Genomic DNA, 23049 nt, shown 5'->3' with positions numbered 1-23049 from the left:
GCGCCTTCCTATTTGGCATCCAGCCCTGTACCAATCAGGGCTGTCTTGGAGGAGTCACCGGTCTCAAGGTCAATGGCTTTAAAATCCACATCACCTGCCGGCTTGACTTTAGTAGGTCCCGACTTGTTCTCCAGGATTTCAAGTTTTGCTGGGGAGAGCTTTTTTGAAGCGGTGAAAATGTGTTGCATCGAACTGGGTACTTGAGTAGTCGTCGCCAACTTAACAACTTCTGTGTCACATTCGTATGACCTTCACAGGTCTTCACGGAGGGAGAGTACTCCCTTGGGTCCTGGTATCTTCAGGAGCAGGTAAACATAGTGTGGTATTTCCATAAATTTGGCAAGTGCTGGTCTTTCGAGGATAGCGTGATATGAAGTCTCGAAGTCCGCCACCTCGAACTGGATGTATTCTGTCCAGTAGTGTTCTTTGGTTCCGAAGGTAACCGGTAGGACTACTTGTCCAAGTGGTATAACTGCATTGCCTAGGACGATCCCGTAGAATGGAGAGTTTGTTGGGGTAAGCATATCAGTGATGTTGAGGTCCATCTTTTTTAGAGTTGTGGTGAAAATGACAATAAGACCACTTCCACCATCGATGAGTACTTTGGTGAGTCTTGAGCCAGCAACAACCAGGTCCACGACGAGGGGGAACCGTACTGGTCGTGAGAAACTTGTCCATTGATCCTTCCTGGAGAAGGTAATTTGTACCTCAGACCACTTCAGGGGTGTGGGAGTAGAGGGCTCAATGAACATGATCTCTCTGAGTACTAGTTTCTAGGACTGCTTAGAGGAAGAGCCTGAGATCCCGCCAAAAATAGCGTTGACGGTCTTGGACGGGGTCTGGAACTTGTTTTCGCCGTCTTCGCCTTCATCTACCTTTGCTTTTCCCTTGTCATTGTTATTATTCAGGGGTTCTGGCAAATCTTTCATTACCCTGCGCAGGCTGTAGCAATCTATCGCGGCGTGTTTGTTGTGTGGGTGCTATGAGCACTACTCCGTTAGCAGCTCGTTGAATGCGGGCCTATCTTCGTTCTTGTTAGACCCTTTCTTACTTGAGTTTGTCATTGCTGCGACATTATTGTCAGGCTTGCACTTGCAATTTTGGTTGCCCGAATAGTTATTTTGGTGGTCGTCGTTGCGGTTTTTGTCTTGCTCTTGGTTGTTGTCGTGATTATTGTTGTTGTTACGGCCACGATTGCGATTTGAATCAAACCTCTCGTGTTCTTTATCCTCTTCATCTGCCCATGACTGGGCCATAATCTTGAGTGCCTTGACATCCGCGGGACGACATCTACCAAAGTCTTGGAACCTACGGCGATTATAGAGGTTGTTCTGGCAGCACTTTACCATGTGTGGTTCTGAGATGTCCACAATTGTGACCTTTTTGTTAAAAAAATATCGTAGATAGCTGCGTAGTGATTCATCTCGTTGTTGTTTGACTTGTGCCAAGTCTATTCTGTTATCGGGGTGCTGCATTGCCCCTGCGCAGTTGTTGGTGAAGGCTTTCTTCAAGTCTTGCCAAGAGTTGATGGAATTGGGGCTTCAAGGATTCAAGCTAGGTCAATGGCGCAGTTTTCATGCATATTGGAAAGTAAATGACCTTTGTGTCGTCAGTCCTCCTTGCAGCTTGGATCGCTAACGAGTAGCAATGGAGCCACTGAACTGGATCTTGCTTGCCATCGTACTAGGAGATACCCAAAGGTTTGAATTTCTCTGGTAAGATTGTGCTCCTAACCCGTTTGTAAAGGCAGGATAGTGATCATTGTCATCACCCCTGCAGTCTTCTTCAAGTTCATGCTCTCATCGTCGGTTGTTGATGATGTTGCCTGCATCACGATTGCTGTTGATTTTATTACTGAGATCACCATCGATGAGCGAGGGTTCGGGGTCAGCTCTATGGTGGCGAGTGCCTCCCCTAGAAGTTGTTCTACTACCCTCAGGTGTTCCTCTGTGTTGTCTTGGGCTCTTGAGTATGTCTCTGTTTTGCCTCGGAGCCCCAATTGCGCCCTTGTGTTGCCTGGCGTCTTCGCGTGGTCGAGCTGAAGATTCTGCGTGGTCTCTGCTGCTACCATGCTGACTACGCCCTAATGGGGTGTGAGATACCGATGGGATTGGAGTCGCTCTGTCGAGTAGTTCATAGGCGTGTTCTGCCAACTGTGCTATCAAAGTACTGTACTTGTCTTGAGGCATAGCACGAGTAATGAGGTCGATGGAGGCAATAGTGGCGAGTGGCGTATTGTGTTGCAGTGTTTGCACTGCTTCAAATGCTCTATCGAGGTTCATAATTGGGAGTTGGACGGCTAATTGAAGACGCCATTCTGCTCTTTGTGCGTTTCTTGCCCTCCGCCGAGTCCTTTGGCTTTCAGTTTCTTCAATGTGTTGGTAGATAATTCATCTTGTGAGACATCACCTGGGTGACACTCTCGTCGGGAGGTTCTTGCTTGATGTTATTCACCTTCTTTCCCGTTTGTGATTAAAGCGAAGAGTTCTCTTTCTGGAGTATAGCTGCCAGAACTTGAGGTGATGACTTCTATGGAGCTATTTTCTTCGTAGATTGGTGACATGGGTGTTCCTTCTTGGTATGGTAGGATCTCAAGGTTGGCGGTCAGCCGTGACTCGTTATACTGGTCAAGGAAGAATGGCTCATGCCTGGCCAGTAGACGAATCTGCCTTGAGGAGTTGAGGTAATCACCAGGACCTGCTGCGGTCCTGATAAAAGAATTTCTTTGATGGAATCCGAGTAGAAGTCGAGGTTGTGGTCTTCAATCATCTACAATTCAGATTGTGACTTGGATGAAGTTGCTTGATAAACCAAAGCTGCGTTTCGAAGTCCAAATGGGAATTGACTCGGAGTTTGATTCGGTCCGCACGATGGCTTGTTTGCCTGCTCGTGGGAGCCAATTCGAGTTGTTGTATAGTCCGAGTTGTACTCGAGCTTGTTGTTTGTCAGATTGAAAATTTTGCTGAGTTTCTCGATGAAATCCTTCATAGCTTGTCGACGAAGGGTGACGTCGAGTTGCTTTTTCTCCGGCGCCTTTGGGATGTAGCAGTGGAAACCTCCAACACCGTCGGCGATGCAGACCCAGGATCCGAAGACGAACGTCGCGCCCGCTTTGAACGTGATCACAGGCTTGATGATGACTTGAGCCATCGAACTCGCCTGGAGAATTTCGACGACTTCCCCTACATGGCGCGCCAGCTGTCGGTGTTTAAACCCGACAACCTACCAAGGGAGTACCCGAGGTAGAGCTTTGGTTAGTGGGTGTCGCCGAAATTAGGAGCTCGATGGTGTACGTAGGCACACGATTTAGCCAGGTTCGGACCGCTAGATCGCGTAATACCCTACGTCCTGTATGTTGTTTGCTTGTATTGGATTGAACTTGTTTTGAGGGGGTCCCTGCCCGCCCTTATATACCAGGGGAACAGGGTTATAGAGTAGTTGTTTTTACAAGAGTACTAGTCGGATACAACTGCAAAGTTCTACTCTAACTCGAAAGAGTAGTTTTCCTTATCTATGACTAGTCTGCTGGTAGTCCATGTAGACCACGCCACCCTATATCGTAGTCTCCATGTCCTGGTATGTCTTGATGTACTTTTCCTCGTATAGATCCATACAAGCCTTCTGGTGGGCCCATGGATGTATGCCCAACAGAGGGAGAGAGAAACTATTTTGATAGTGGGATATGAGCCATCTGATATAGATGCTCTAAGGTTTTGCGTGCTGATCATTCTAGAGGCGCTCACTCTACAAGGGCCTATTGCCTACTATACATATCTCGTGTTAGGAATCAAGCAGGCACTAGCTTGTTAAGACTCAAGCTAGTGAACGATCTAGTTAAAAAAAAAGTTTGGCAAACAAATGACCTAGATATAGAACCAATAGTTCAAAAAAAATAGTTACTCTCACTAAGTAAAATAAGTCAAATAGTGTTTAAATAGGCGAGATGCCAGTGACATATATCATATCTATGTGCATAGTAAAAACTATGTACTTAGAAAAGCAAAAGCGAATTATAATTTGGGATGGAGGGGTAACTTATAAGCCAGATAATCCGATGCTCAAGCATTCTATACAAAGCATTGGAGATGGAGGGGCAAGTGTTATCTACTAAATAATGCCATGCTCAATGTCTCAACCATACAATGTGTGTGCACAAGATGTATGTGCAAGCGTCATCTAAAGTCTAAATGAAATATGCTACGCTTAAGCATACACTGCATGTATAAATCTATGCAGATTGAAGGATCAATCTTCTATTGACTAGTTGTTGACACAAATTTAAGGCAAACACACAAAAGCACAGAGCGTGCGGGTCACGAACAAACCAAATGGCAGTGTAGCTACGTGGACCGATCAAACCGGTTGAGCAACCCGGTTGGACTGGTTCCTAGGATTCTATCTGGATCAATCGTTCGAGGGGATAACTACCATTCTTACATGATAGAGGACGGCTAGGTTTACAAGCAAAACAGCAAAGGGATAACCAACGCACTTACGTGGTGAAGAACAATTAGTTTACGAGCAAACTAGCAAAGGCCATCGAACCTCTCGCCCGGGAGGGACCCCATCAAGGCGTGGACGTCACCAGCGTGCCATAGGTCGACCAGCAAGCCTAGGACACCAACTGTGGTCGTGGAGATCAGTAGACGAACAGCATGGAGGTTGGAAAAGGAGTTTAGGAGATAAAAAAAATAAATGCATAATCGATTGGTTCGACTGGGTTGCCTTCAATCAGCCGTGGCCCTTTATATTTATAGGGTGGGGAGGTCTTGACCTAGTAGAGTCGAAAGTTATACAAATCCCGTATCAAATATAACTTCTAACTCGGATTAGGCTAGTCAAACCGGTCAGACCGCCCATCCAAATCGGTCAAATAGGGTTGAATCTTGTGAGAACCATAACCTTCTCATTTGGACTCCAAACTGGACGTTCTACATATGCATTTTGATCGTCCCGATGAGATCTACGCAATGGTGAAGTTCAATCAGAGATTTGACAATATTTGTCGAACCGGTTTGACCGGTTTGTATATCGGCTTGCCCAGATTCAGACAACAAACTTTTATGATGCCACTCGGACACATGCCCCCATTTCTTGGTAAATCTTGTGTACCAAGAAATGTTTATCAAAACCAAAACTGCACAGGAATAATGTAGAGCACAAGTGCATCAACCATGTTCCACTTTTAAGGACGATAATGTCTATCAACCATATTACTTGATTCTGCCCAATATGAAGAATTCAGCTTGTTGCTGCAATTTATACATCTTGTGTGAGTAAGACAAGCCTGAGTATACACTGCCTCAGCTATGGATTCTTAAAATACTAATTCAAAGTCATTCTCACACTTGTAATCTATTATGGATATATAAAGTGACCAAATTGCTATAATGTCAACCTGTCATTGCAATACTTATGAAGAAAAATAGAAAAATTCAATATTGCATCCATGAATTATTTGACCATAAATAAAGTAAGGTGAGTAATCAGCCCAAAAGATGAATATGACACAATTACCTTGGAATTGATGATGGCTAGATTACTCTTGAACCCCTCTTATTTGTTTTCGCTTGGTTTTTCAATGCATCTTGGATTATGCAAATATCCAACAACAAACTTTCTCCAACTAATAACCTCGGTTTCACCAAGTTCTAAAATTTCAATAGCCGAAGTAGTAGCCATACTGGTCAGATTGGTCTCAATGGCGGTCAGACCGGTTTGTCCAAGATGTGCCCTCCGATATTTGCTAAGCACCGGCCTATCTCATGTGAATGTCTTTTTGGACATTACAGCCTGATACTCCTCATTCCAGAGTGTTGATCCTGAATTTTGATGCTTTGCTAAATCTTTCCCCTGAGCATTGAAACCAGCAATAAGATCATAAGTGATCTCTAATCAGGAAGTTATCACTTTAGGACGATGATCAAAGAGATTCATCAGCCATATATGTTGCCAAGGATGATAACAAAGCATCATCCACAATGAATACATCCATAAGAATCTGTATAACCAAAGTAAATTTTAGAGAATGATACATATGAAAGAACCAAAAATCATCTCTAGGATCTACGTATTTCGACTTTCGAAAATTAACATCAACATCTATTGCAATTGATCAATATGCACAACAATTTGCTGATAAACCTCCATGATATAAAGACCCATGTGGCATCCAAGGATCAAAATAAGAATACGAAGACTAACCAAATATATCTAAGGATGAATTCCAAGACATAGACATATATGACATTTGTAAAGCAAATGGATGATGTAATGACCAATAATTCTAATGATTTGGTGCAAACCTTATATTTGAAGATTGTCTCTCAAACTTTCTCTTCTCCTTCAACTGTATTGCACCCTTTGGTTGAACATTATTCTTGTTTTGAATTTGGATGCTTCCTTTACGAACCCATGCCATGCCCTTCTTTCTCAGCTCTTGAGCACTAAGCTTCTATAGCTTCTTCTTCTGCCAATTTGATAAACCAAGTGGATGACTTGGCTGTATTTCAGTTTTGGACATCAACGCTCTTTTTTTTGTTTTTTTAACTTATTTTGTTCAGATTTAACAATTGGAGAATCAATGGCTGATTTTTCCTTTTCTTGCTATTAATAGCTGAAGTGCTTAACACATTAATCAGCTTTTCACTAATTGAATTTAGATTTGAACTCTTATCTTTGCGACCATCTCTTTTCACTCGATAAACTTGCTTGACAACCTTTTTCTTCTTTTGAACACTAGACCGATCCTTTTGTTCAAAATGGTCATTTTCAACATATGGCTACCTTGCACATGATGGTTCTCTTGGTGATGCATACTCTACATGATATGGTCTAAAATATGAAGGAATATGTGCCCATGGATCATTCCACCCCCATGATGAGAAAGGATGAAAACAAGTGGGATGTGGAGCATATGGAACTGGCATTGTTGGCCCAAAAAGAGGATATGATGCTGCTGAATGAAACCTTTCTCCTTGCCAATCCAATCCCCAAAATTATGTTTAGGAGGCAATCGTGATGGTTTAACATCATTTGACCAATTATCACACTTGGCCTCATTATCTTTTTGATTTTTAGCTAGAAGTTCATCGAAAGTGAGCTTTGACTTTTTACCATTGTGCTTAACATGGTCTTTACCTCCATTCACCACTGGACGCTCAAGTCTCAACATTTTTAAACTTTTCAGACTTGAACCGGTCCGACCAATTTGGGAGATCGGTCTGAACTGTTGGTCCAAACTGGTCAGACCTGTTTGCTCAACTGGTCTGACATGTTCTCCCAGCACAGCAGGAGTAACATGTTCTTAATTTGATGGGGAAAAATCCATTTGCACCCGGTAACTTTTGGGATTTTGGTAGACTCATCATCCTCAATAGTTGCTTGAACTTGCAATTCATGGACGAAGTCCTTCTCATCACTTGGGAGCTTCAAATCTTCCTCTTTGGCTATTAATTTTGGATCTTTAGATGAACCGGTTGATGCTAACCGATTTAATGATCATTTGCCATCAAAACCAATTGTAGTCAACTGGTCATCCTCTTGTGTTTGGGAAAATCCCAATCATCCGGTATTAATGGCCAATTTTATAAGTTGGCAAAATATATTGCAATTGCTAGTATTATGATGAGATGAATTATGCCACTTGCAATACTTTCAATCTTCTGATTCAAGAGGTGATGGAATAACTTTGTGATTGAATAGTTTAATAAAATTATTCTCTAGCAAGATATCAAATAAATCATCACACAAAGTAAAATCAAAACTATACTTTATTTTCGCTAATCGATGCTTTTGTGGAAAAGGCTTTAAGGCCAAACAAGTAGATGGTTTAGATTTCTCACTAATACATTCAGCTATACCTTTCCTTGTGCTTCTCATACCTGATACTTTAGAGCTTATCACTATATTAACATCGGATTTCACAATGACTCTTGGTTTTAATCTTTTGCTTTTAAATCCAAAATGACCATAAGTAAACCATGTAGAGAAAAACTTTGACAATGATAATGGAGAAAATGTAAATGCCAAAGTATTACTATTATCAGCCTTTCTAATTTTCACAATGCATTGGCTGAGAGAATTTGAAGGTATGCTACTACTAGCAAGTAAATTACCATCCTCAATCGATCTCTTAGAATTATTTACGATAGAATCTCTAGTAGATGAATTAACTGATATATGATCTGATTGGGAATTACTTGCAAAGCGTACCTTGTCAAATATGTTGGAGAGGTGAGGAACCTTGATATGGATAATATCGTGCTTCTCCTCTTGATAGCGGCTTGCAGCAGCACTCTTTATAGACTGGTCAGACCAGATTATGGAACCGGTTAGACCGGTGCTTCCAAGATTGCTGGAAACACCGTAGAATTGGCTCTTGTATCTGTTTTCTTTTCCTTATTTTTAATCGATAGGCCCATCGGTTTTCTTACTGAAGATTGCATTTCTTGAAAGGAAAATGTTTTATTTGAACCATGCCTTGCTCTGTTTCTGGAAACAAGATAATCTATGTTGTGCCTTAAAAAAAACTTTTAAGCCTATCTTGAGATCTCTTATCTTTACTATGCTTCTTAACCAAATCTTCTATAACTTTTTGAAGTTCCATATCTTGATGATGGAAAGGATTTGGTTGTTGCAATATAGTAGGAATGCTATGTGGCATAGCATTTTGTGGCACATCACTAACATTAACTTTAGATACAGAATGAGTAATACCAGATTTTTGTGATGAAGCATGGGACAAAACATATGCTTGATTAGCCCGTGGAGGTATATGTATGGCTGCTGAATTTTCATTATTTCGGCTGTAGTCACTACGAATGTTTGGGGCCAAATCATGACTGTTAGCATTTGTATATGGTGTTGAAAAAGTAGGTACAACCTCCACTCTAGTAGCATGTTGTGCAATATATGATGATTGAGAATAACTGGTCGGATAGTTAGAATTAGCATGGCCATCTTCTCATTCACTAGCATGTTTTGTAGTGTAATCACATATTGTGAGTTTCCAGTCGATGAATAAACAAATGAAACACCTTGTTGAATATTATTGAAATTTCTAGAATACGATGTCTCATAAAAATTGGCCAAACTCACCATGTTAGTTTGGCTTTCATAATTGCTCATCGGCTCTTGAACTTGTTTTACAGCCGACGTGTGAGAGTAATGTTGTATATTGCTAGTGGCATTAAAATTTAAATCTTGCATATTATTTGATAATGGCTTTTGCATATAACATTCAGAATTATAATTTGCATAAGTTGACAATGACTTTTGCATATAGCTGTAACGACCGACCCCTAATCTTTCCCAGTTAGGCTTGATCTCGGCCCTTAACCTCCGTCAGTTGTTCTGTTGATCGCACTTAAGTGCTCAGTTTTTCCGCCAGTTCCGACCCCTACCGCTTCGTTCCTTTTTTTTTCCCAACCCTGGCGAGTTCAGCCATCCGTCGGATTCTGTTAATCTTCCTCACCCGTCCGATCTTTTCCCCGGTGGACCCGCGAGATCTTTTTCAGATCCCCCGCATCAGCCGCACTCGAGTTGCATGGCCGCCTCAGAACCCTCCTGCCGCGTGGCTCGCCTTCTCCGACGCCACCGCTCAGTTTTGTCCCTGGCAAGCGACCGAGTGGGTTCCCGCGCCCTCTTCCCCAATAGCAGCGGAAGCCCTCTGCATCCCTTTCTACAGAGCCTCGCTCCCCGCGCCCATCATCACGATACCAGATCTCGGCCCCGGAGACCGATGTCGCCCGTCTTTTCCGTCCTTTCCAGCAACAGTTGTGCCGCCGGTCGTCGCTACACGACGATTCCCCCACCGCCAACCCCGACCGTGGCCGCGACAGTTCCTTTCCCCGCCCTGTCAGACGCCGCCCGACAATCTGTTGTTCCGCGCTCTCCCCCGCGCCGCGTCCGCTTGTTCTCCCACCTGTGCGCCCTCGATCCTAGCGCCGTTTAACCGGTCGCTTCTATCACCTCTTCCGCACGGCGACGCCCGCTTTCCGCCAAATCTCAACTACCAGTCTACCCGCGCCTACGCCGCCCTGACGGAGTAGCGCAATGATCGCTGGCGTCACCCCCGGAGTTCTGTTGCACCGCCCGGTTTGCTCAATCGCCGCCACGGCAGAGCACTCCATTGCTTCTCCCCGGCCTTCGCGCCGCTTCCCTTCTCTCTCTCCGCGACGCTTCCGTTCCTCTGCTCCCGCAGCTATAAAAGGAATGCCCCGTCGCCGGAGTTCCCTCCGCTTTTGTTGCCCTTAGTTCCCTCTAGCTCCCTGCTCAAGCTCCTAGCGCCATCCGCCCAATCTTGAGAAGTTCTTCTCCCAGTTCCTTCTCAGTTCATCCAAGTCACCCCGAAGCTTGCTCCCTTGTGCTGCGCAAGAGCTCTCTTGCGATCTGCAAGAAGCACCGCCGGCCTTAGTCCCCGCTCAAAGCTTTAGTTCCGTGCCCAAGTCTGCCTCTTCCCGACCCCAAGCTTTCCTTTCAGGAAGAAGGTGAGTGCCGACCCTAAGTCCGCTTCACCCGACCCCTCCTATCCGCCCGACCCCAGTTCCGTCTCGTCCGACCCTGTCTGTTTGCCGACCTTTGTCCGCCTCGCCCGAGGGTCTGGCTGTGATCTTTTTCTTCAACTTAAGGGTGTAAGTGTAAAACGTGGGAACCCTTCAGCGCCTACGTCGGAGGATCCCAGTTATCACACCCTCTAGTTCAAGGATCAGACCACTCGTTTCTTCCTTACCCTTACCTGTTGATCATCATCCGCTCTCTCCAACCGCCTCCAACTCCTGCTCTTTGTCGCAAGTTTTTGGGCTCAGGAGAGCCAGTGTTGCTGTCAAATCAAAACGTTAAGCTAACCTTTGCATTGCATTCGTGTAGAGTTGCATCTCGCTGACGGCTTCTACGAGCTGCACCCGGCGCCCGAAGAAGAAGCTGTAGCCGAGTTCCCGCCCGCTGAAGTCGAAGCCGCCCCCGAAGCCGAGCAGTTCCAGCCTTCTTTGTTTGCAGGCAAGCCCCGGTTGCATGAAAATCCTACGTGTTTTGCCAGACTTGAACATGCCTTCCGAATAGCATGTTTGTGCATTTACGTTTAGGAGTTGTGTGAAACCCCAGATGCATGACTTAGTAACCCTTGATATGAGCACTAGCTGTTGGACCGAGTAGCTGCATTGCTTAAATAGGAGACGATAAAAGCCGAGTGATCTCCGGTCACTCGCGAGTTGTAGGAGTTGCATGTTTTACTCTCCTGTTACAACTATAAGGACGATGGACGGGGCAGGGTTTGGTAACTCTTTGGTGGTCGGATGGTTGCCCCGTCTGTCTATGAAAACTTGCTAAGGCCCGACAGTGGTGGTGTTCGTGATCAAGTGTTTGAAAGTACTAGCCTCATACTTAGTATGGGATGAGGAAGCCTAGTACCTGATTGAACCTAGACGTGAGCGGTCGCCCCATTATTCTTGGAACGGAGTTTCCCCTGCTGGTTGTCGCACGTGGTGGCAAAGCGTAGTCACAGGACGGCAAAGGCCGGGTCTGTGGAACCTTGCACCAAAGGAAATGGGCCCGACACGGGTTAGGGGATCGATGGGGAAGGCCGACACAGGAAGCGACCTCCGGGTGCGCGGATGTCGTGGGGCTAGGTTCACCATGCATGGTTAAAGAACTCGAATCGATTCGTCTGCCTCTCACAGTTTGAGATTACTTGATCGCTATGTCACCCTGAGTAAATGAGGAATCTGATGATGGCAATGTTGTTGTTTCTATCTACACACTTGTTTGGCTCGATGGTTGCTTAGAATAGGTTGCACAACCTAGACTGGTAAGTAAATATAGAACCGGAGCTAAAACTTGAGAATAGGTTACTTAGCGCTTTTGGCAAATCAAACTCCTCAGCCAAGAAGCCTTGCATCATGTCTAGTTGGACGAGTAGTGGGCTCCTCCCCGGTTAAGTCTTGTTGAGCTTAGTAGCTCAGCCTTGTTGTGGCTCCTGTTTTTCAGGTGAAGTTGCAGCTTCCGACCCCTCCCTTGCTGGCGCTTGGCCGCCCCAGCTCCCGCCAGGCTGGACGGTCGAGTGGGACCCCTCCTCGGACGGCGAGGAGAGGATTCAGTGATGTTCTGGCTGGCCTCGCCCGGACGTCCGACCCCGACGAAGTCTTCCGCTAGTGTTTTTCTCTGTTGTTCTTTTGTTAGGAAACTCTGATGTTAATTTTTATGGCCGAACTAATTGAGTAAGAATGTTTAAACTCAGTGGACTTGTTGTATTCTCTGTAACCGCTCACCTTCGTGTGGGTCTGCTGAACTCGATCCTGTTTTAAGTGGTTAAATCGGACGAAATCCGACGGCACTTCGTGTTAACTCGGTTTAGGCAGTGGTGTCGCATGTTAGGCGGCTTAACCCTGCTTAATCAAGCTAATCCGAGGTGGTTCCGCCACAATAACATTCAAAATTATAATTTGCATAATCTAGCAACATCAATATGAGAATTTATGGTACTTGCAAAATAATTATTAAGCATAGGTAATGTATTTGCAAATTGTACCTTGGGCTCGTTGTAGTTGAACTGATGTGAAGTATATGGATAGCCCGTCATAATAGGTCTTGATGTTTCTAGTCTCGTAGTAAATAAATCTAGATGCTCTTGGTAATCCAAGCAATCAATGACCAACACTTTGCTTCTCTTTTGACCTTCAATATGCAGGAGCAAGCAAAACACAATGCAATCGGCTTGAGCAGTCTGATGCAAAGTCACAAGTATAGATGCAATCGGTCCAAAAAGACCAGATTCAACTATAGCGGCGAATCAAAATAGTAGATCAATTAAGTAAATAGCTAGGATCTAGGGTTTGATGGAACGGTTTGAGCAATCAGATCTTTCGTCTCCAGCGGAGTCGCCAAAATGTGTTGACGCAAATTTAGAGCCAACACATGAAAGCACTAGAGCGTGCGGGTCACGAACAAACCGAATGGCAGTGTAGCCGCGTGGACTGGTTAGACCGGTTGAGCAACTCGGTTGGACCGGTTCCTAGGGTTTTGCCTGGATCGATCGTTTGAGGGGATAACTACCACACTTATGTGATGGAGAACGGCTAGGTTTACGAGTAAACCAGCAAAGGAATAACCAACACACTTCTATGGTGAAGAACGACTAGTTTACAAGCAAACTAGCAATGACCGTCGAAGCTTTCGCCCGAGAGGGACCCCGTCAAGGCGTGAACGTCACCGACGTGCCCTAGGTCGACCAGCAAGCCTAGGATGCCATCTCTGGTCATAGAGATCAGTAGACGAACAACATGGAGGTTGGAAAAGGAGTTTAGGAGATAAAAAAATGAATGCATAATAGATTGGTTCGATTGGGTTGCCTTCAATCAGCCGTGGCTCTTTATATTTATAGGGTGGGGAGATCTTGCCCCAGTAGAGTCAAAGGTTATACAAATCCTGTATCAATATACAACTCCTAACTCGGATTAGGCTGGTCAAACCGGCCAGACCGTCCATCCAAAACCGTCTAACCGATCAGCACAGGGTTGAATCTTGCGAGAGCTATAACTCTCTCATCTGGACTCCAAACTGCACGGTCTACATATGCATTTTGATCATCTCAACGAGATACGCAATGGTGAAATCCAATCAAAGATTTGACAATATTTTGAGAACCAGTCTGACTGGTTTGTAGACCGGCTTGCCCAGATTCGGACAACAAACTTCTATGATGCCAATTTTAATCTCGAACACTAGTCATGTATTAAATCATGTTTATCCCATCATTTTTAATTCACCGTTGTAAATTGCTACCTTGTTTTAAACTTCAAAGGTTTTATAACCTTGTCGATCAAAGATTGTGCGTTTTCCTTTCGTGAGATGATGAGTTTATAACCTTGTCTTCAACCATCTAAGTCGTTCCAGACTGAACCGGTCTACGAAAAACCCGGAGATGGCGGTTCGTCTTCAGTGGACCAGGGGTAAAACCGGAAACTTGCAAAGTTGAGCCGACTCGAGGGTTTCTTCTCTCTCCCTCCCCCTTCCTCTACCCCTCTATTCTACCGCGGTTCGGCCGCAACCCATTGCTGTGCCTCCTCGCCGCGGGGTTACGGGCCGCAGCAAGGGAGGCCTCCTTCCGCCGAGGTCGTCTCTCGCGGAGAAGAGTCGCCCTCTTCCTCAACCTCCGCCCTCTGCTGGTACCCGACCGGCGTGGTGTGGAGATCCGCCCGCACTCGGCTCGATTTCTTCGTTCGTTTGGTGAGTAACCCTAACTTGATTGGGCGGATTGATCTAGGTTTCCGCTTTGTTCTTGGGGGTTTCTTCTCCTCGCCGTGATTGAGGAATCGAGTCCAGCGTTCTCCCATTCTGTCGCGGATTTTGCTTGCGGTGCGGTACCCCGCGAACTTAACCTAATTCATCTGTTTGTGGTTCGGTTAGGTTGAGATCTCTCGAGAACAATGGGGCGCACGGTGCTCTCCGACGATGAAGGTACGCGATTTTCCCACTGATTCCTGCAGTTTTGAGGTGGTATGTGCGCGTTTGCTGATGGGGAAAATTGGTGCTTTGTTGAAACCCTAGAGGAAGAGCTCGAGGAGGTCGACGAGGAGGATCAGCGGCCCTCGCGGAGGGATAGGGACGATGGAGAGGATGATGAAGATGAAGAAGATGATGAAGGTCAGATTCTTCTCAGTGATTTCTTCAATTGGGTGGTGTAACTTTCTCCTCGACTGGGAGTAAATTTGTTTGTTTATTGTTCCAATTATTCAGTTCCTTTGCTATCGAGTGGATATTGCAGCAGCCCCATCCTATTTCTATCCAATTATGATTTTGTTTGAAGCAGTGAAGTTACAATTGGATAATTTGTTCATGTGCAGAGGGGCAGGATGAATTCGAGAAGGATGGCTTCATAGTTGATGATGAAGAGGATGAAGATGAGGAAGAGGAGCAGAGGAGTGATGATGAGAGGCGTAAGAAGAAAAGGAAGAAGAGAAAGTACTTACTTTTCATCATACCTGAAATAAATGTGGTCTATTATGTTGCATTGTCCTGAGATGCAAGAGTTGTGCCCAGGGATTCAGAAGACTTCATGCTTGATGAGGATGACTACATGTTGCTGCAGGATAATAATATCACTGGCATCAGTCGGCCAAAGCCTGTATGTTTATGTAGTCAACGCTTGAGCTTTCATGTCTGAGTTTTTTTTTGGGTGTTTCTGAAGAATGCTCATCCTGACCAAAGCTTGGTGTCTTCTTGTGCAGGGAAATAAGTTTAAGCGATTGAAGAAAGCTGGAAGGGAATCTGAAATGGATGAGCGTGGTTTGTCAGATGATGATGGAACTGGGAAAAAACGTACTGGCAAGGATAGAGTTGAGTACAGTTTATTTGGCGACGCTCAAGGTAGCTGCACAAGAATCGATTTCCATCTGCCTTTTCCCCCCTATTGTTCCACAAAGTAGGTCAAGCTATTTTCATATCAACTACAATTCTGTTTCCTCAGATGCTGCACCCATTGAGGAGGACTTCATTGAGGACGATCAGCCGGTAGACGATAATGACGTTGATGATGATGATGATGAAATGGCAGATTTCATCGTGGAGGAAGATGAAATTGATGGGAATGGCCAAGTTGTAAGGTGCGGGTCTTTGTGTTCCTATCTCTTACCAACCGCTTCCATGTCTATATGTGACTGTGCCCAGTCCAAGTAACGTACAATGTCATATTTTGTAGAAGGAAGAAGGTTAAAAAGAAGGTACCACGACAAGCTGCTGGTGTATCATCATCTGCTCTGCAAGAGGCCCAAGACATATTTGGTGATGTTGATGACTTGCTAGCGCGAAGGAAGCAAGAGATTGAGAGGGAGGCTGCTAACTCTGGTGAGTTGAGGGGGAAGAGGCTTGAAGATGAGTTTGAGCCATTTATCCTTGCAGAGAAGTATATGACAACAAAAGATGAGCAAATAAAAGAAAATGATGTGCCTGAGAGGATACAGGTACATTTATCTTAATTTGGACTCAATTTTGATTTGGTTTGTAAGATACATCTAACTTGTTGCTCTTTTGGCAGTTATCTGAAGAATTGACTGGCTATCCTCCAACGGATACCACGAGGACAGATGAAGAAAGTTTATGGATACACAACCAACTAACTGGCGATGGGTTTCTGTCCTTCTATGGCAATGAGCACATGAACAAGGATATTGACCAGAAAGATATTGTTAACGTCCTGAACATGTTGCATATCAACAAATTTGAAGTATGGAGAATTATTTAACTTGCTTCACAATTTGTTATGCTTTCTCATCTGACGTAGTTTTTGTTACTTGTCAGATTCCATTCATTGCTATGTACAGAAAGGAGATGTGCCCAAGCCTGTTAAGCGATCTTGATTCCAATGAACAGGCTAATGAACATGATAAGCGCACAATGAGGTGGCACAAGGTAAGTATTCTTCACTAAATATTGGCTCCTCTCCCTGAAATTACTAACCATTTGCACTAACACAATTCTTGTGTTCTATATAGCTGCTCTGGGCAGTTCAGACCTTAGACAGAAAGTGGCTACTTCTTCAGAAGCGCAAAGTCGCTTTAGAAATGTATTATGAGAAAAGATTTGATGATGAGAAACGGAGGATTGATGATGTCACAAGGCAGGAACTAAATCAGCAACTGTATGATTCCATCATTGAAGCACTAAAGGATGCTAAATCTGAGAAAGAGGTGGAGGATGTTGATGCAAAATTTAATTTACATTTTCCTCCTGGTGAAGTCGAAGAAGAAGGCCAGTTTAAACGACCAAAAAGGAAATCCTTGTACAGTATCTGTCACAAGGCAGGGTTATGGGAAGTTGCCAGCCAATTTGGACGTAGTGCTGAGCAATTAGGTCACCATCTGACATTAACCAAAATACCTGTATGTGATCTAAGCTGCCATTTCACATTATTATTTTATTTTGGAACAATACTGCGTGTGTTATCCATTGTTTTCATAGGCCCTGTTCGCTTCAGCTTATAAGCCGGCTGAAAAGCTGAAACGGCTGATTTGTTGTGAGAGGAAAATACTGTTTGGTGGCTGATAAGCCGGCTGAATAAGCTGAAGCGAACAGGCCCATATATTTTATGTACTATAAAAATGATTTAGGGTTTGACGGCATATGCGTATGTGTTTCTTTCAGGAAGCAGGTGAGCTTGATAGTGGAAAAGGCTCACCAGAAGAGGTTGCTGCTAATTTCACATGTGCAATGTTTGAAACAGCACAAGATGTTCTTCGTGGCGCTAGACACATGGTATCCAATAGATCCCAGTCTTGACTAATTTTTATAGCCATAAAACTTGCTCTAGTTTTATTTCAGCTGACTCCATTTTCCCTTGGTTTTTCTTTGTTACCAGGCAGCGGTTGAGATAGGTTGTGAGCCAATTATAAGAAAGCATATTCGAGGCATCTTCATGAAGAAAGCAGTTGTGTCAACAAGCCCCACACATGAGGGCAATACGATCATAGATCCATACCATCAACTATCAGGTGTTAAGTGGCTGAGAGAGAAACCGTTGAGCAAGTTTGTAGATGCACAGTGGCTACTTATTCAGAAAGCAGAGGAAGAAAAGCTCCTCAAGGTTACCGTGAAATTGCCTGAAAATGCGAAGAAAGAACTCATGTCTGATGCACGTGAGAATTATCTAAGTGACTGTGTCAGTAAGACTGCACAATTGTGGGATGAGCAACGTAAGATGATACTGGATGATGCCTTCTTTAATTTCCTTCTTCCATCAATGGAAAAGGAGGCTCGATCACTTTTGACAGCAAAAGCTAAAAATTGGCTCCATATGGAATATGGGAAACAGTTATGGAACAAGGTTACTGTTGCTCCTTGGAAAAAGAAGGATGCAGACAAGAAGGATGCTGACATTGATTTGGATGATGAATCGGAGTTGAGAGTCATGGCCTGCTGCTGGGGTCCTGGGAAGCCAGCAACCACCTTTGTAATGTTAGACTCATCAGGAGAATTAGTTGATGTTCTATATGCAGGTTCTATCAGCAACAGGTCTCAAGGTGTTGCTGAGCAGCAGCGGAAGAAGAATGACCAGCAGCGAGTTTTAAAGTTTATGACTGACCATCAACCACACGTTGTATGTGTAGGAGCATCAAACTACAATTGCAGACAACTCAAGGATGATATTTACGAGGTACTCTTTGATCCTCCTTTTGTGTTATGTAAACAAGTTTCTAGTCATGTTAGAACAGTTACAATGTTTATTTTAAGATGCGGTTGCTCCTTTGTAGAATGACATTGTGCTACAGTACGGGATATTGGTTTTAGCTGTAGCAGATCTGGATTTAGATTTTATTATCCCAGTGGCATATAACGAACCTACCATTATATGAACATGGTGTTATTACCAGGAGTATTTTGTTGCAGCTGAGTAGCTAGTTCAGTTATTGCCTTTGCTGCATGCAGCATTTTTTTCGTTCTTGTTTTTTTGTAGTCACTGTGTCCTTGAGTCCTGGGTTTTACCTTGTAGCCTGTCCCAATATTGTTCCTTCTTAGATTTAGCACGCCAACCTTACAGGTCTGATAAATGTATTGGGCTGGGTACTGACTTGATCTTCAGACCTTGTTCCCATGGTTCTGCTTTCTGCTAGCCTTCCACAATAAACATTAGCGCTTTTCATCGGAAGTTTACTAAGCTGTCCTATGTTCATTTTTTTTTATCTTGTTGCGTTCTTCTCTTTCCTTTTCTGGCTATAATTGGGGGTTCCAACCTGTATTTGTTTATCCAACTTATTGTATGCTTTGCACAGATTATTAGAAAAATTATAATTGCATATTTCCCAGCATTATTGTTGCTGTTTAGTTTGCCTATACCCCTAGATATTCTATCATGTAACATAACAAATATTGCTAGATGACATGATAGACTGTCATGGCTGTACATGGTGGTCTATATGGTTACGCGGCTTAGCATCTTTAGCATTGAATGCAGTTGCTATAAATGTGCATTTTCCTATGCTTGTGTGTATGTAGCTGGTTGGTGAAATTTTAATTCATGGTATCTGAATAGCTCCGTGGAAGTTTATTTAAGTTTCTATCCTTGTGTTAGGTTATTTTTAAAATTGTAGAAGACCATCCAAGAGATGTTAACCCACAAATGGAAAATTTTAGCATCGTCTATGGTGACGAGTCTGTGCCTCGCTTGTATGAGAACTCACGAATCTCTTCGGATCAACTTCCTGGCCAGTCAGGTATAGTAGCAACATGGTGATTTACTGTTCTCTGCTAATCACTTCCTTATTGACAGCTGCTCTCCCTTTAGGTATTGTGAAGCGTGCCGTGGCTCTTGGACGTTACCTTCAGAATCCATTGGCAATGATTGCAACACTATGTGGACCTGGAAAAGAGATACTTTCTTGGAAACTGCACGCGCTTGAACAGTTTCTTACTCCTGATGAGAAGTATGATGTTGTTGAGCAAGTAATGGTTGATGCAACAAATCAGATTGGTTTTGACGTTAATCTTGCTGCTAGCCATGAGTGGCATTTCTCGACTTTACAATTTATTGCTGGTATGGGTCCGCGCAAAGCTTCAGCTTTGCAGAAAGATCTGGTAAGAGAGGGATCGATTTTTAGTCGCAAGGAGCTTGTAAAACCTCTAGGCAGGAAAGTGTTCATGAATGCTTCTGGTTTCTTACGTGTCCGACGGAGTGGTGCAGCTGCAGCCAGTGCTCAGATCATTGATCTGCTTGAGGATACAAGGATCCATCCTGAGTCATATGTAATTGCAAAAAATTTGGCTAAGGATGTCTATGCTGAGTCTGCACCACATGACGTGAATGAGATGGACGATGATGAACAAGAGATGGCGATTGAGCATGTTAGAGAAAACCAAGGTTTGCTTAAGGGTCTTGACATTGATGAATATATAAAGAGTATTTCAGAAGAATTCCGTAAAAAGGAAACACTGAAAGACATAAAGCATGAGCTGCTTTCTGGTTTCTCTGACTGGAGGACCCCTTATACCGAGCCTAGCCCAGATGAGGAATTCTGGATGCTTTCTGGTGAAACTGAGGATACCATATCTGAGGGAAGGATTGTTCAAGTAACTGTTCGTAATATACAAGAGAACAAAATCATTTGCACCTTTGATTCTGGTTTGAAGGCCATAGTTATGGCAGACAACTATTCTGATCAGGGCTTTGATCCTGAATCATCGCAGTTACATGAAGGCGATGTATTAACTGGCAAAATTAGGAATGTGAATAAAAATAGGTTCATGGTTTACCTAACATGCAAGGCTAGTGAAATGAGGAGAAGACCATTCTCCAGAGGTGATCAAGACCCTTACTATCATGAACAAGACATGACCTCGCAGACTGTAGAGGATAAGGCTCGGAAACAAAAGGAACTTGCAAAGAAACATTTCAAGCCCAGGATGATTGTTCATCCTCACTTTCAGAACCTGACAGCTGAAGAAGCCATGCAGGTTTGCTGCCTTGTTAATCTAAATGTCTTATGTGTGCTGTACGTCTCTCACTTCTGTTATGCTATGTGTACCGTATCTGATCTCTCTTCTATTGAAACAGTTCTTATCAGATAAAGAGCCTGGTGAGAAGGTCATCCGGCCAAGTTCTCGGGGACCATCATTTTTGACTCTTACCCTGAAAATTTTTGACGGTGTTTATGCACATAAGGAGATTACTGAGGGTGGGAAGGATCACAAAGATATCACTAGTTTGCTTCGACTGGGAAAAACACTGACAATTGACAATGAAACTTTTGAGGACCTTGATGAGGTTGGTGCACCCGACAATCCCCTCACCCGCCTGCCTTTTGTCATTTAACTTACATAAGCTTCAGTCGTTCCCATTCATCTTTTGTGACAACGGTTTACTGCAGTTAGATTGGTGTTCTTTCATCGTATACCTAACAGACGATCTTTCCTCTTACAACCCTATTTTTTATATAACAGGTTATAGACAGATATGTGGACCCATTGGTAGGGCACCTGAAAAGCATGCTCTCCTATCGTAAGTTCAGGAAGGGGTTGAAAAATGAGGTTGATGAGTTGTTAAGAGCAGAGAAGGCAGAGAATCCTATGAGAATAGTATATAGCTTTGGCATATCTCATGAACATCCTGGCACCTTTATATTGTCATATATTAGGAGTACAAATCCACATCATGAGTATGTCGGACTATACCCAAAGGGCTTCAGATTCCGGAAAAGAGACTTTGACAGCATTGATCGCCTAGTGTCATATTTCCAGAAGAATATTGACAAACCACCACCAGACGCCGGACCATCAATGCGAAATGTTGCCGCAATGGTGCCTATGAAAAATTCAGCTTGGGGTTCTGGTGGCGGTGCAAACGATGGATGGAGGGGAGATAGTAATAATGATAGGGATAGATCAGGTCAGTGATTATTTGCTTACTATGTTCATCAATATGCATCAATTTCTTTAGCCATTTAAATCTTTTAAGTTGCCTTGCATAGATTAAGATTTGTACATTCATCAGTACTTGGTGCTTTTGTTCTTATGGTTTGCTGGAGTCCATTGAAATTAGCTGTGGCATTCTTTGTTCGTTTATCCCATGCTACATTGTTTCACGCGTCTGATGTTTTAGAAACCATTTCTGAAGAGGAATGTGGTACTCATCTGATTACTGTGAAGTTAGCCATCGATATCTGAAATATATTTTTTGACAGTTGCATCTAATTTGACCAACATTTATTAAAAGTTTAGAACACAGTAGGACCTCAGAAATTTATGATCACTCTATATCTCTTGTTCTTTCTAAAACAGGAGGGAGGTTTGATTCGAGGAACAGTTCTGGTGGTCGTGGTCGAGGGCGTGGGCGTGGTCGAGGCAACTTTGGCAATGACAACAATGGTGGAGGCTGGAGTGGTGGTGGCAGTGGCAACGGTGGAGGCTGGACTGATAACATTGGCAGTGGCGGTGGTGGATGGGGCACAGGTGGCAGTGGTGGCTCTTCTTGGGGTGCTGGTGGTACCGGCGGAGGAGATGCTGCTGGATGGGGTGGAGCTGGCGGTGACAGCAACAGTGGTGGTGGCGGTGGAGGCACCTGGGGAGCAGCGGTCGGTGGTACCGACGGTGGTGGAAGTGGAGGGGGGTGGGGAACAGTTGCTGGTGGCTCAAGCGACTCAGGATGGGGCAGCGCCAAAAAGGCCGTACCAGCACAGGATGGTGGGAGCGGCTGGGGATCTGGCGGTGGCGGTGGTGGCGGCTCTAACGATTCTGGATGGGGAAGTGCCAAAAAGGCTGTACCAGCACAGGATGGTGGGAACAGTGGTTGGGCCTCCGGCGGTGGCGGTGGCTGGTGATGAGTTTGTCCTGCACGCCTGCTGCGTAGTAGTGCATCAGACGAGAACCATCAGATGAAAACTTTGACCCCTTTTGTCATTTACTTTCCTAATTTACGCTTAACTTCTGTCGACGGAGTAAACTGCCGTATCTCTTGCTAGCGGATCCCGTAGCTGCTGCATTTTTTACGGCCTTATATTTCAATGCATGTACAGTCCTAGTATGTCTGGTCACTATCTTGTTACTCCAAATTTGATGCCAGTATCCCGTCATTCCGATCTATCGTCTCTCTTTTACAACTATTTAAACTCGGAGGTATGTTGCTTAAAAGTTGTGAAGCACATTTTGCTGGTGTTCATGTCCTAGTGTGTAAGTTCAGAGAGAGAGCACTGCTAGGCTTGTTGAGATGCTGTTCAGTCTACATGTTGGTTGCGGACTTGCAGTTCAGGAACAAGTTGCCAGGAGCTGAGGCTGGCCAAATTGCTGTGCCAGTAGTAACGAATGCAGACATTGGTAGCAGGGGGATCATCTTTAGACTGCACTTTGTTTGGGTTTAATGCGCCCTAAACCCCTAACGGCTGCTGATCACAGGCGTTGGCAGTGTAAACAAACAAGAAAGGAATTGGAGCATCATGATTCACGAGGGCGCGGACTCCACGTCCAATTCCAGCCTTCCAGGTCGTAGAGCGAAAGCCGGGGATGCGGCATCTTCAACAACTTCAACTTGCTACTTCATCCGTTTCAAATTGTAATCCTTTCGTTTCAAAT

The 23049-nt window shown here is 44.2% G+C and overlaps 1 protein-coding gene across 1 annotated transcript; it reads left to right on the top strand.

Annotated features, from left to right (window-relative positions):
- The first annotated feature begins 14007 nt into the window (after positions 1-14007).
- LOC101768094 (transcription elongation factor SPT6-like) lies at positions 14008-22563 on the top strand. Its single transcript, XM_004961583.3, has 18 exons — positions 14008-14223; positions 14404-14454; positions 14545-14640; positions 14841-14958; positions 15037-15121; positions 15225-15363; positions 15464-15599; positions 15695-15956; positions 16031-16219; positions 16294-16404; positions 16488-16874; positions 17137-17247; positions 17351-18145; positions 19061-19202; positions 19274-20439; positions 20540-20749; positions 20926-21370; positions 21763-22563. Exons 2-18 carry the CDS (start codon positions 14424-14426, stop codon positions 22299-22301), a joined length of 4962 nt encoding a protein of 1653 aa, XP_004961640.1. The 5' UTR covers positions 14008-14223; positions 14404-14423; the 3' UTR covers positions 22302-22563.
- Positions 22564-23049: the final 486 nt, after the last annotated feature.

This window comes from Setaria italica, chromosome III, assembly GCF_000263155.2.
Source record: "Setaria italica strain Yugu1 chromosome III, Setaria_italica_v2.0, whole genome shotgun sequence".
Lineage (NCBI taxonomy): Eukaryota > Viridiplantae > Streptophyta > Magnoliopsida > Poales > Poaceae > Setaria > Setaria italica.
Note: the sequence above shows the minus strand (reverse complement) of the source record. Positions and strands in the feature narration are given on the sequence as shown.